General features: G+C 43.0%; 1 protein-coding gene across 3 annotated transcripts in view; it reads right to left on the bottom strand.

Annotated features, from left to right (window-relative positions):
- Window positions 1-13,428, bottom strand: part of OSCP1 (organic solute carrier partner 1) — a 32,547-nt gene that overhangs the window by 17,736 nt on the left and 1,383 nt on the right. For 2 of the 3 annotated variants that reach the window (XM_033227088.1, XM_033227090.1), the window contains exon 2: window positions 3,106-3,260. In XM_033227088.1, the coding sequence (XP_033082979.1) occupies window positions 3,106-3,260 (155 nt within the window). Of the gene's footprint in view, window positions 1-3,105; window positions 3,261-11,804; window positions 11,879-13,428 lie in introns of all 3 variants that reach the window. The other variant, XM_033227089.1, reaches the window with a different exon arrangement.

The raw sequence follows: 13,428 nt of genomic DNA, 5'->3' as shown, positions 1-13,428 counted from the left end.
GCTGGAGTACAGTGGCATGAACACAGTTCACTGAAGCCTCAACCTCCCCTGCTCAAGCTATCCTCCTGTCTCAGCCTCCTGAGTAGCTGGGACTACAGCTGTGTGCCACTGTGCCCAGCTAGTTCTTCTAACTTTTAGTAGAGAAGAGGTCTCACTATGATTTTTTCTAATATGTTAAAAAATATTAGAGATGGTTTTTTTACATATTATGTAAAAAATGTATGTTGCCCAGGCTGGTCTTGAACTCCTAGGCTCAAGTGATTCTTCCACCTGTGCCTCTCAAAGTGCTGGGATTACAGGTGTGAGCTACTGTGCTTAGTCTCTAAACTTTTTTAAAGGCAGAGAGAGAAGAGCAAGCAGAACTGAAAAGATAATTAATATTTATTGAACAGCTATATGCCAGGCCTAGGTATGTTCTCACTTAATCCTCCCAATAACTGATGAAGTAGCATTTATTTTCTCCATTTTACAGATGAGAAAATGGAGGCTCAGAGTTAAAGTAACTTTTTTTTTTTTTTTTTTTTTTAGACAGAGTTTCACTCTTTTTGCCCAGGCTGGAGTGCAATGGCGCGATCTCGGCTCACTGCAACATCTGCCTCCTGGGTTCAAGCAATTCTCCTGCCTCAGTCTCCCAAGTAGCTGGGATTACAGGCGCCTGCCGCCTGGCCCGGCTAATTTTTTGTATTTTTAGTAGAAACGGGGTCTCACCATGTTGGCCAGGATGGTCTCGATTTCTTGACCTCGTGATCTGCCCGCCTCGGCCTCCCAAAGTGCTGGGATTACAGGCGTGAGCCACTATGCCTGGCCAAGTTAAAGTAACTTTCCAAAGGTAAGTGGCAAGATGTAAGAGGGCACAGTTAAAGGCAATCTGTCTCCCTGAGTCTTCTAAGTACCAGTAATAAGTGAGTGCTGACTCTGCAAATCTAACTTCCACCATCAGTCATCATGATTTTAAAAATTTTTCTTTCTCTCTCTCTATTTTTTTAGAGACAGGGTCTTGCTATGTTGTCAAGGCTGGTCTTGAACTCCTGGGCTGAAGTGATCCTCCTGCCTTGGCCTCCCAAAGTGCTGGGATTACAGGCATACGCCATTGCACTGGCCTTTAAAAATTTTTTTGTAGAGATCTGGTCTTGCTATGTTGTCCAAGCCGGTATTAAACTCCTGGCCTCAATCCCGAAGCACTGATACTAGAGCCACAAGACACTGTGCCTGGTAGTTCTTTCACATGATGGAGGAAGTTGTAAAGGAATTATAATTATATTTTACATTAACTAAAGACCAAACTTTAAAGATTTCATTAGTTTCTCCCTAACATCCTATTTCTGTTCTGAAATCCCATCCAGGACACCACATTCCATTCCACTGTCCTGTGTCCTTGGGCTCCTCTCAGCTGTGAAAGTTTCTCTGACTCTCCTTGATTTTGGTGACCTTGACAGTTTTGAGTACTGGTCATGTATTTTCTAAGCATGACCAACAAACAGTATTCATGTGATGTTTTTCTTATGGTTAGCCTGGGGTTTGGAGTTTCGGAGAGGAAGACCACAGAGGTGAAGTGCCGTTTTCATCACATCATGGCAGGGTACATACTGGCAACGTGACTCATCACTGTTGACATTACCTTGACCATCTGGTTGGGGTAGTTTATCAGGTTTCTCTACTGTAAAGCTAATTATTTCATCCCTCCTTTCCATACTGTACTCTTTGAAGTGCAGCCCCCACCTAAGGAGTGGGAGTTACACTCTCCCTCCCTGAGGGCAGAGTATCTACGTAAATCATTTGGAATTCTTCTAAACAGACTTGTCTGTCTTCTGCCATTTATTCATGTGGAATTATTATTATTATTATTATTCAGAGGTAGATATATTCTTGAAGGAATTATTATTTAAAAAATCACAGCATTCCAATACTTTGTTTCCCAAAGAAATAGATATGTTCACATTATGAGTAAAGACTGCTTTTGAACTTGTTCTAAAAAATATCTGGTTTCTACAGTGCAGAGCTGAGATTTGTGAACAATGAGGCTGAATTAAAGTTTTAGGGTTGAGTGCTTTCTAAAATTTTTTTATTTATTGTATTTATTTATTTTTGAGATGAAGTCCTACTCTGTCACCCAGGCTAGAGTGTAGTGGTGTGATCTTGGCTCACTGCAACCTCCGCCTCCTGAGTTCAAGTGATTCTCCTGCCTCAGCCTCCTGAGTAGCTGGGATTACAGGCGCGTGCCACCACATCCAGCTAATTTTTGTATTTTTAGTAGAGATGGGTTTTCACCATGTTGGCCAGACTGGTCTCGAACTCCTGACATCAAGTGATCCTCCTGTCTCAGCCTCTCAAAGTGCTAGGATTACAGGTGTGAGCCACCACGCCCAGTCAGGGTTGAGTGCTTTTACTGTGTTAAGGCATGTATTCCTGGGGTTCATAAATATGGGCATGAAAGCCAGCACTCTTGTCTGGGTGCAGTGGCTCACACCTGTAATCCTAGCACTTTGGGAGACTGAGGCAGGAGGATCGCTTGAGCCTGAGAGTTCGAGACCAGCCTTGGCAACAAAGTGAGACCCCGTCGCTACAAAAATTTAAAAATTAGCCAGTGTGGCTGGGCCGGGAGGCGGAGGTTGTGGTGAGCCGAGATCGCGCCATTGTACTCCAGTCTGGGCAACAAAAGTGAAACTCCATCTCAAAAAAAAAAAAAAAAAAAATTCGCCAGTGTGACGGCATGTGCCTGTAGTCCCAGCTACTTGGGAGTCTGTGGCAGGAGAATTGCCTGAGCCTGGAAATCAAGGCCACAGTGAGCTATGATTGTGCCACTGCACTCCAGCCTGGACAACAGAGTGAGACCCTGTCTCAAAAACAAAACAAAACAAAACAAATCAAACAAATAAAACCCAGAACTCTCTTTGGGCAGGTGGAATGACATAAACAACAGAGGGGTTGTTGTGGATGATTTCTGAGGTCTTTCCCATTCTGAAACTCAACAACTACTAGTATTTACACATGCCTGTTTCTTGCAAGGAACCACTGCATACATCATCTCATGTGACCCCAGTCCATGATCATCCACAAAAGGTACAAAAAATGCAATCAAGATGACAAAGGCAGCTGTCTGCTCACCTTATCCATGCTGGCCTGGTTCAGTTTCATAATGGAGGCATGAGCCAGGCGCTCATAGACAGTCCTCAGGGCCTTCTTGGAGTAGAGCTCTTGAGGCTTGAATAATTCCTCCATAAACTTTCTATTGAACATGGTGGAGATGATGTCATTCAGAACTGCAGAGACAAGAGAGAACACAGCTGAGCAAAGTACTGAAGCAAGCCTATCCCAAAATGCTCTTTGTGTAAGAGTACAGGAGCTGAGCACGTACAGTACAGATTGGGGATGCTGTGTGCTTGGTGAGATCAGCTCCCTGAGGGGACCACACAGGTGTCCCGGTAGAAAGCAGGGCTCTGAGAGTGCTTTATGACACCATTTCAGGGCAGACATAAATGACGACAAGGCACCAATGTGTTGTGCTTCAGAGATTATAAACTCCTTATGTAAATATTATCTCACTTGATGATAAGGGGAATATTTCTTTCTTTAAAAAAGATTACTGGCTGGGTGTGGTGCCTCACGCCTATAATCCCAGAGCTTTGGGAGGCCAAGGGTGGAGGATCACTTGAGGCCAGGAGTTTGAGACCAGCCTGGGCAACACAGTTAGGCCCTGGCTCTACAAAAAATTGAAAGCAATTAGCTGGGTGTGGTGGCGGGCCTGGAAGCTGAGGCAGGAGGATCGCTTGAGCCCAGGAATTCAATGCTGCAGTGAGCTCTGATTGTGCCACTGTACTCCAACCTAGGCCACATAAGGAGAGCCTGTCTAAAAAATAAAAATAAAAATTCATCTAATTTTTAAAAGCAAATCTAAACATTTTTACTTAAAATTAAATATTATAAAAATGGGGCCAACCATGGTAACTGACTCTGAATAACATCTGATGCAAACAGACAAGTCTGCCCACTGGTTAGAGATGAAAACATTTGCAGTGTTGCTATAAGACATGTACTTTGAATAGCACCATTTTTGAATGCCTTAATTTCCACATTTGATCCATAATCTTGATACTACAGTGTAGTGCTATATCTCACACTGCTGTTCAAATGGAAAATTTCCCTCTGGTGAGAAAGAAGTGTACAAACCAAAGTGTCTATAGTTTTAGGTCTCCATTCATCTAGATATTTTGCACTACTGAATGAAATATCACTAGTTGGCTGGGCGCTGTGGCTCAAGCTTGTAATCCCAGCACTTTGGGAGGCCGAGACGGGTCAGGAGGTCAGGAGATCGAGACCATCCTGGCTAACACGGTGAAATCCCGTCTCTACTAAAAAATACAAAAAATTAGCCGGGCGAGGTGGCAGTCGCCTGTAGTCCCAGCTACTCGGGAGGCTGAGGCAGGAGAATGGCGTGAACCCGGGAGGCGGAGCTTGCAGTGAGCTGAGATCCGGCCACAGCACTCCAGCCTGGGCAGCAGAGCGAGACTCCGTCTCAAAAAAAAAAAAAAAAAAAAAAGAAATATCACTAGTTAAGGGCCAGGAAAACCCTCAGGTATGAGAAATAGGAACAGATATGGTTGAACATAGATTATCCTTAATTAAACCGGTTATCCTGGCCTAAATGTGAGCATATGTGGATACCGAGAACATACACTTATAGAAATTCAAATTTGAAAGAAAACTGGGTTACTTAAAATAATTATACAAAATCACTTATTAAACATGAGCGGTTATTATTGAAATATGGAAATTCTCCTTCTTTTGTTGAACACAAAGGACACTCCAGATGATTGCCTGTGGCCATATCTCTTTAGAGCAGAGGCAAGGGAGAGCAGTGAAATTATTATTTTAGGTACTCTCTACCTGTAAGTAATTGACAGAAGTACGCTGAGGGCTCAGGCCAGCATTTTAAAGCATTTCAACACATTATATGGGGGAAGGGGGAGCTGAGGGCTGGTTGTACTTAAATGGAAGAGCTACAGAGAGAGGGGAGAGGGGATACATTCCCAACACACACACCCCCAGTGACACAAATGAACTGACTGTGGCTCCATACAGAAATGCTAAACTCACACTTGACCTTTAGATTTTACTCTATACTTGATCCTATTACTCAGTGAGGGAGAACCAAATCGGTTACCAACACAGGGTGTCCCTGATATCTGACAATTTCAATCCATCCCAGCTTGCCCTTAATGTGCCCTAACATTTCCCCACCGTGGACAGCTCGGAGAGACATAGAACTCTGTCAGGTTTGCCTCATGCCTGACCACTTCCCTTGGACTGAAACAAAAAAGAACCTGCAATAAACTGGGTTTTCTAACCTTTTTCTTACCATAGCCTACATAAAATGCAGCATTTGCAAGGAAGCAGGCACAACTGAAAAGCCACACATAAGTCCTCAAAACAGAGAATATGAAGAATTTTCCACAGACTTATGTAAGCTAGGGAGGAGGAGTGCCGAAGAAGAATTCAAGTTAAAGCACCACATCAACTCTGGCTAGGTGAATGCTTACAAAGAGCTACTGTTCACCTAGGTGCTGAGTCATTTCTCTGGGGTCTTTGAGCCCTTATTAGGAGCTCGGAAAAGAGCTTAGACCCAGATAAATCAGTTCTGGAAGAATTCTGGAAGAATACCAAGGTGATTGTTAGCTACTCGGGCAAAGTGAAAAGCAAATTGAAGTCTTTCCCCCTGGGAAGTGAAGAGCTCTGGAGCACCATGGCTCCTGGCGCAAGAGCATGCAGACAGTTCAACTGCTGGGAAGAGATCGGCAGGGTCTGTCCTTGTGGGCAGAACAGTGAGCACAAATGCCCCCAAAGAGGAAATGGCAGTTTAATGGTTGGGCCAGGACAGACACCTAGGGCTCCCTCTTCTCGTTTCATTCTTTGGAAATAAGATGGAGGCACACATTAACGTGTTTTTGTCTTACAATTTGCTACAATTTGCTTCACCCAGCCCTTGGTTGAGGCAGACCTATTAGGTACCAGACATTGAAATAAACACCACAGGCACAAAGAGGAAGGAGATGTTATCCTGGCCCTAGAGAAGCAGCACATCATCTTTAAGTGAAACCTGAGAAATAGTTTTTTTTAAAAAAATTAATGTATTTTTTATTTTTTTCCCTTCATCCTAACATCCCCAAAGAAATAGTTTCAATCAGACCCGCCCATTAGTCTAAGTGTTGGTTTTTGGCATGCAAATGAGTTCTGCATACTTTTCACGAGGCTGGAATATACTAGGAGCCAAATTTCATCAGGAAGAGGCTAAGGCAGGGGAGGGAAGGGATCTTTCACAGGAGCTTCAGAAAGTTGGTAATTGGATTCTCAACATAGCAAGCTTCGTCTTGGGTTCGGATTATGAAGCCAGTTTCTGTTCATTATTTTTGAACACTTATGTTAAAATAAATTTCAATGATTCAATTATGTATATGAAAAGCTCTCAAAATCCACACTTCATACTTGAAATTCTGCTATGCATCAAGGGAGGGATGGGTCAAAAATTGCTCAAGGAGAAGTGTCAAAGGATGGTTGTGAAATGTAATAAAAGTGTATCAAGCACTTCAATTGGGCTTTTTTTCGAGCCTGGTCTGATGAAATAATTATCTTGATGAAAGCAATCAAGGTTTTACCAATTACCTCTGCTCTAAATTGACTTGTTTATGGGAATATGAAATTTGGAGCCAAGAATTTAGAGAGAGGCTAGGAAACCCCTCCTGAATAGTTACCATGTTTGAATCCTTTCTATATCCCAGGCACTGGGCTTAGAACTTTATATGCATTATCTCATTTAAACTCCAAGACAACTCTGAATTATTATCCTCATTCTTTTTTTTTTTTCCTGCCAGACCACTTATCGTTTTATATTATCCTCATTCTATTAAGGAGGGAAACTGAATCGGAGAGTTTAAAGTGCAAGGCCACACAGCTGGTGATGGAGCTGAAATTAGAATGAGGTCTGTTTGATCTAATGCCTGTGCTTTTAAATATTATTATTATTATTATTTTTGAAGTGGAATCTCGCTTTGTCGCCCAGGCTGGAGTGCAGTGGCATGATCTCAGCTTACTGCAACTTCTGCCTCCCAGGTTCAAGCGATTCTCCTGCCTCAGCCTCCCAAGTAGCTGGGATTATAAGCGCCCGCCACCACATCCATCTAATTTTTGTATTTTTAGTAGAGACGGGGTTTCACCATGTTGGCTAGGTTGGTCTCAAACTCCTGACCTCAAGTGATCCTCCTGCCTCGGATTCCCAAAGTGCTGGGATTACAGGTGTGAGTCACTGCACCTGGCCTCTTAAATATTATATATGTTATCTTCTCAGCATACTTGGTGTGGTGAGAGCATTTAAAATATTGAGGAGGATGGCTGATGATAGGCATACACCACACCCAAATGTCAAATGACAGAAGGTACCTGAGATATTTAAAGGCTGAGAAAGTCTAAGGCTTTATTCTGAGGAGTTGACAACTTTTTTCAGGTTTGCTGCTTATAGTAGGTAAGGGGAAACTGAAGCTTTCGCATGATGAGGCCACACTGCATGCATGATGTCATGCCTTCTGCCCACAGTCCTGGCAGCCATGCAGTTACATGCTTCAATTTTTCTCGGTTGCTCTGTGAGCTTAGGAGAATGGCTCAGGGAGGGTCACTCATGTTGAAGCACAATTATTTGGTTACATGACACTGTAACAAAGTTGTTTTAAGGACTACCAAATAGGATGACGTACCCAAAAGTATGGCTATTGCCCCAGCTATCCCTGCAAAGTTTGCAACTGAGAAAAGGAGACAGATCTCTCAGGTACAGTGTGGCTTTTTGGTCAGAGTTTGCTTAGTTTCCATCTTACGTGCTATATTTATTCCTCTTAAGTAAAAGACTCAAATGTATAACCAATATCTCAGCTAAAGACAAACTCATGCCTATTTTCTTACTTTGACTTTGAAATGTTTCAAGCGGTCCCACTTTAAGCCCTGCTGATAAAGGCCTGAGTGAACCTGTGGATGCACACTGAACACATGCAGCCCAGAGATAGCATACCTCGTTTTCTGTCCACCTCTGTCCATTCATCTACATGAAGCATACAAAAAGAAAACACCAGTTCATGAAGCAAGAACATTATTTTCGAGGAGGCTTTAAACATACCAATTCCAATGATCTTATCTATGAAACTTTACTTTTCATGTTGGCATTTAATGTCTACTGTGAACACACTGCCTTCAATTTGAAACCTTTAAAAGGATGGATAACAACATATTTCAAAAAAGCTCAAGAAAGGCTATGTCTTACGGAGAGTGGCCTAAGAAGAGAGTAAACTGAGGAGGATTAGTTATCCTGTGGTTCATCTTGAAAGGCCTAAGAAGCCCCGCTCTCTAATGCTACAAGAATACATATCATTCAGTAGCAGGCTTTTAAAGATGCTAGCCTCCATGAGGAAGAATAATTCCAAGAACAGGCAGAAAAAGAGTTTCTTTGTGTACAATCTGAGGTTTCTTTTCTTCTTCTTCTTCTTCTTTTTTTTTTTTATTAATGTAAGATTTCCCTTTCTAGAGGACAGATGGAACTGCTCAAATTAGAAAACTTGAAATGTGAATTAAAAGGAAAATGTCAGCATTTGTTTCTGTTTTACTTTATATATATATAGATGCATGATTTCCATGTAAAAAGAAGGGAATAATGATGGGACCACTATGAAGAAAGCTTCTGAGGACAAAGGCAGTTGGGGAGATCCCAAGAGGAGACCAAATAAGGAAAAATGCAGTTGGCTAGAGAAATCGGTGAGAATCAAGACTCTATTGGTTGAAACCTGGTTCTACTTACTGGCTACATAAACTTCAAGCAACTTGTTTAACCTCAGTTTCAATTGTAAAATAGGGATCATAATAGTACCTACCTCACAGGCCTATTGTGGGGATAAATGCGTAACACACATCAAATGCTTAGCTGGCTTCCCTTCGAGTTCTGTTTCCTCTACTGAGGGACATTAGACAACACCCATAAAGGATGGAAGATGACTTTTTTTCTTTCCTTAATTTTTGGTGGGGATTTCAATCTAGAAGAACCACCCCCAGATACAAACGTTCTATACACATCTGTATTTTAAAAACATTTTGGCCAGGCACAGTGGCTCATGCCTGTAATCCCAGAACTTTGGGAGGCCAAGGTGGGTGGATCACCTGAGGTCAGGAGTTCGAGACCAGCTTGGCCAACATGGTGAAACCCCATCTCTGCAAAAAATACAAAAATTAGCCGGGTGTGGTGGTGCATGCCTATAGTACCAGCTACTTGGGAGGCTGAAGCAGGAGGATTGCTTGAACCCAGAAGGTGAAGGTTGCAGTGAGTGGAGACTGCGCCACTGCACTCCAGCCTGGGTGACAGAGCAACACTCCCTCTCAAAAAACAAAAACAAAAACAAACGAACAAACAAAAAACCCAAAACCATTTTGTAATTAATAGTTTATTTTGGAAACATTTGCCACTAGATTGTGGTACTAGGGGTGATTTCTGAAGTTATAATCAAAGCATATACATGGCTTCAATACATAATACCAACAGCTCCCAAGAGAGCAGTCTGAAAGCAAGCCCAGTGCCATGTCCTAACCGGCTGCAAAGTGTGTTCATTGCAAGATCACACTCCTCTGGGAAAATTCACCCTCTTCCCCCACCAAGAGTCATGGGCTTTTGAAAAGAAAATATTGGGAGAGTAGCACCAAGAGTTTGGCAGATACTGTTTTCTTTGGCACAATGTCCACATCTATCTTTCTGTGGCATTTATTTTTTATCTGTTTATTTTGAGAGGGAGACTTGTTTTGTTGCCCAGGCTAGAGTACAGTGGCGTGATATCGGCTCACTGCAACCTCTGCCTCCCGGGTTCAAGGGATTCTCCTGCCTCAGCCTCCTGAGTAGCTGGAATTACAGGCATCCGCCACCACGACCGGGTAGTTTTCGTATTTTTGGTAGAGATGGGTTTTCACCGTGTTGGCCAGGTTGGTCTCGAACTCCTGACCTCAGGTGATCCACCCACCTCGGGGTCCAAAAATGCTGAGAATATAGGCGTGAGCCACTGCACCTGGCCTCTGCAGCATTCATTTAACTGGTTGTCTAGTGGCACAGACTTGTGGGAATTCAAGGAGGTGGAGTTTTAATCCCCTTGCAGGTGTGTTTGGGAATAGTGGTGCTGCAAGGGGGTCATCTCTGAAGGGCAGTGACTCTCGCTGATAAAATTGAACTGGCAGATGCTCCCAAAGGCAAGCAGGCTGAGTGCCAGCAGGGGTCTCTGTAGTGCTGTGTGCTCCCCCACTCCTTACTTCCTGAGAATCCAGAGAAGAGAAAAACCCTCTTTTTCTTGTATTTCTCCAGATGACTTATTTGTGACAACTCCACTTTAGTTCTATTTTGAGTGGGGGCAGGCCCATGGCTATTCAGAGCTAGTCGTTAAACTGGAACTAGAAAAATAAAACCAGAGTCTCACTGCCCTTTGGTTGCTCGTGCTACACTGTGATTGACCTGTCTTGGAAAAATCACTTTGTGGCCACATGCCTCAGTTTCCTCTCCTGTAAAATGAGGAATTTAAGCAAAATATAATAAGGTCTTATTTATCAATATTTTTAAGAGGCAAAGGTAGCTTTTATTATTCTCGCCATTGCTTAAAACAGGAGACTACAGGCCGGGCGCGGTGGCTCAAGCCTGTAATCCCAGCACTTTGGGAGGCCGAGACGGGCGGATCACAAGGTCAGGAGATCGAGACCATCCTGGCTAACACGGTGAAACCCCGTCTCTACTAAAAAAAAATATAAAAAACTAGCCGGGCGAGGTGGTGGGTGCCTGTAGTCCCAGCTACTCGGGAGGCTGAGGCAGGAGAATGGCGTGAACCCGGGAGGTGGAGCTTGCAGTGAGCTGAGATCTGGCCACTGCACTCTAGCCTGGGCGACAGAGCGAGACTCCGTCTCAAAAAAAAAAAAAAAAAAAAACGAGACTACATTCAATATGCAACACTCAATAGTTGCCCCATTCAGAGAGCACTTCCTTTCTGTTGAATGCTAAACTAGAGGCTGCATGGTAGGGGAAGCTGCAACATCTGCCTTGGCCTTGTGGGAACAGGGAAGGCCTCCAGGAGACCAATTAGTCATATAAGATAATGAAAACATCTAGAAGAAATATGGTTTCCATTCAAAGCTTCGAAGAGGACTAGTTTACCAAGTCTAGTGTTTTATAGGCTCCTGTGTACAGGGATCTGTTATAGGGGCTCCCGCTCCTGCAGCCACACCAACTTTAAATGGTGGAATAGGTGGAAGACATGAGTGTTTCTCAGCCCTTTGAATCCTATGCTCTCTACCCTGTTTTCTCACTCTATCTTCTACAGATCTCCAGCCGCCAACTACTTTATTTCTTTGATAAAATCAGTGGGTATACTGGATATATATTTTTCAAACTCCTCCCTCTCCTCCTGACCTACCAACCCCACAAAGATTCTGATATAGTCCCCAAGGTATGGCAGCAGAGTATAGTGGTGGTTAAGGGGACATTGGCTCAGTATGAGCTTTGGAGCCTGATGCCTTGGGCTCAAATCCTTTACTTTTCCTCTTACCAGCCATGTAACTCTGGGCAAATTAGTCTTAGTTTCTCCATCGGTAAAATGGGGATAGTAATATTACGTATGTGTTACAATAGTTGGGAGGATTAAGGTTTTTAAGAGAAGCCCTTGGTACAAAGTAAGTGCTTCATTTTTCATTGTTTTGTTGTTGATTGTTGTCACTGGAATCAGTTACTGGAGTGGACTGATCAATAGCCCTACCTCCAGTGAATTCCAGAAGGGCTGCATCAGGCTCCATACAGTATCTCACATAGTGTTTGACACTCAGTCAAAATCTGTGGAATGAGTGAGTGTGCGAATGTAAATTACTAAAGATGGCCGAAACTCCCTAAAATCATATTTAGCAAAACCAGAATAAAGGCTATAACTCCTAAAGGTAAAGCTGTCCCCTAGTATTCAGAGGGCCTTGCCCAGACCTCCTGTTGAAAGATACCTATTACTCATTGTGTTAAACATAATAAATACATTATTTCATTCAATCCTTACAACTTTGCTTTAAGGTATATATATTATTACCATTTTACGGAGAAACAGGTTTATAGAGGTTACACCCGAAGGTCGTGCAATTAAACGGTAAAGCTGGAATTGGGACCCAGGTCTGTAAGACTCCAGAGAGTATGTTCCTAATTGCTAATTTACACTATCTTCCAAGATGCAGACTACCTACCAGTCTGAGCACCTCATTGGTGCCACTAGCCTGAATGAAATCCGATCACACAGGCACCAAGGAAAACAGAACCCTCTCACAGAAAAAATGACAATGCTATATAAAACTGCCAATTTAGATAATCAGTTCAACAAACATTTATTGATCACTAATTTATTCTGGTCTCGGAATTACGGTAGGTGCTGGAGTACAAAGATGAATAAGACAATCAAGCAGGAGACAGACATACACACAGATCATTTCAGTATAGTATGGCCAGTGATAAGCTAGCAAGGAGCAGGCATGGGGTGCTGTGGGAGCACAGGGTGCTATGAGAGCATGCGCAGGCCCTTTCTGCATATTGGGGGGCTTCCTGAAGGAGATGATTCTTAAGCCGAATAATGCAAGATCGAAGGGGAAGAATGTAGGGATGGGAATTACTAGCACAGAAACACGAACATGGTTTAAGCGGAGATCTATGAGCCGTTTGGTATTATTGGGAAACAGGAGGCAGGCAGGGGTAGAAGAAGGGACTGCAGAGGAAGACAGAGATCAGATCAGGAAGGGCCCTGAAATGGCCTGTGGAAGGACTTGGTCTTAACCCAGACGGCAGTGGAAAGTTGACAAAGGGTTTTAGGCAGGGGCAAGTATGGACAGATACGCATTTTAGGAAACTCACTGGCGTCATTGTACAGAATGAATGGGGGGGTATGTTATAGGGAGTTATTTTTAGCTTTTATACATGGATTTGGACTCAGTCACATACACACAATAGTTAATATCTGAATATGTATGCTTAGCATCTGACTATGCATGTTGAACATCAATTGAGCATACAAAGATTAATGGAGAGAATGTTTTAACTGGCGGCCATATCAATTGCCTTTTCAACTTTTCTTCCTCTACTTTGAAATATAATATTTCCTTCATAATTAATCCTAGGAAATTTGGTATAAGCAAGTGTTTGCCGAAAAGGGAGGAAAAGAGGAAAAAGAACAGAGTGGCAGAGTGTTCTGAGTCGTCATTTTTCTGGGGATTAGTGTGGCGTCCATAGGAGCCAGATTTTGCATTTTCTTTTTTTTTTTTTTTTTTTTTTTTTGAGGCGGAGTCTCGCTCTGTCGCCCAGGCTGGAGTGCAGTGGCCGGATCTCAGCTCACTGCAAGCTCCGCCTCCCGGGTT

Source organism: Trachypithecus francoisi, unplaced genomic scaffold, assembly GCF_009764315.1.
Source record: "Trachypithecus francoisi isolate TF-2019V2 unplaced genomic scaffold, Tfra_2.0 Lachesis_group12, whole genome shotgun sequence".
Lineage (NCBI taxonomy): Eukaryota > Metazoa > Chordata > Mammalia > Primates > Cercopithecidae > Trachypithecus > Trachypithecus francoisi.
The sequence above is the reverse complement of the archived record's forward strand: the minus strand, read 5'-3'. Positions and strand labels throughout refer to the sequence as shown.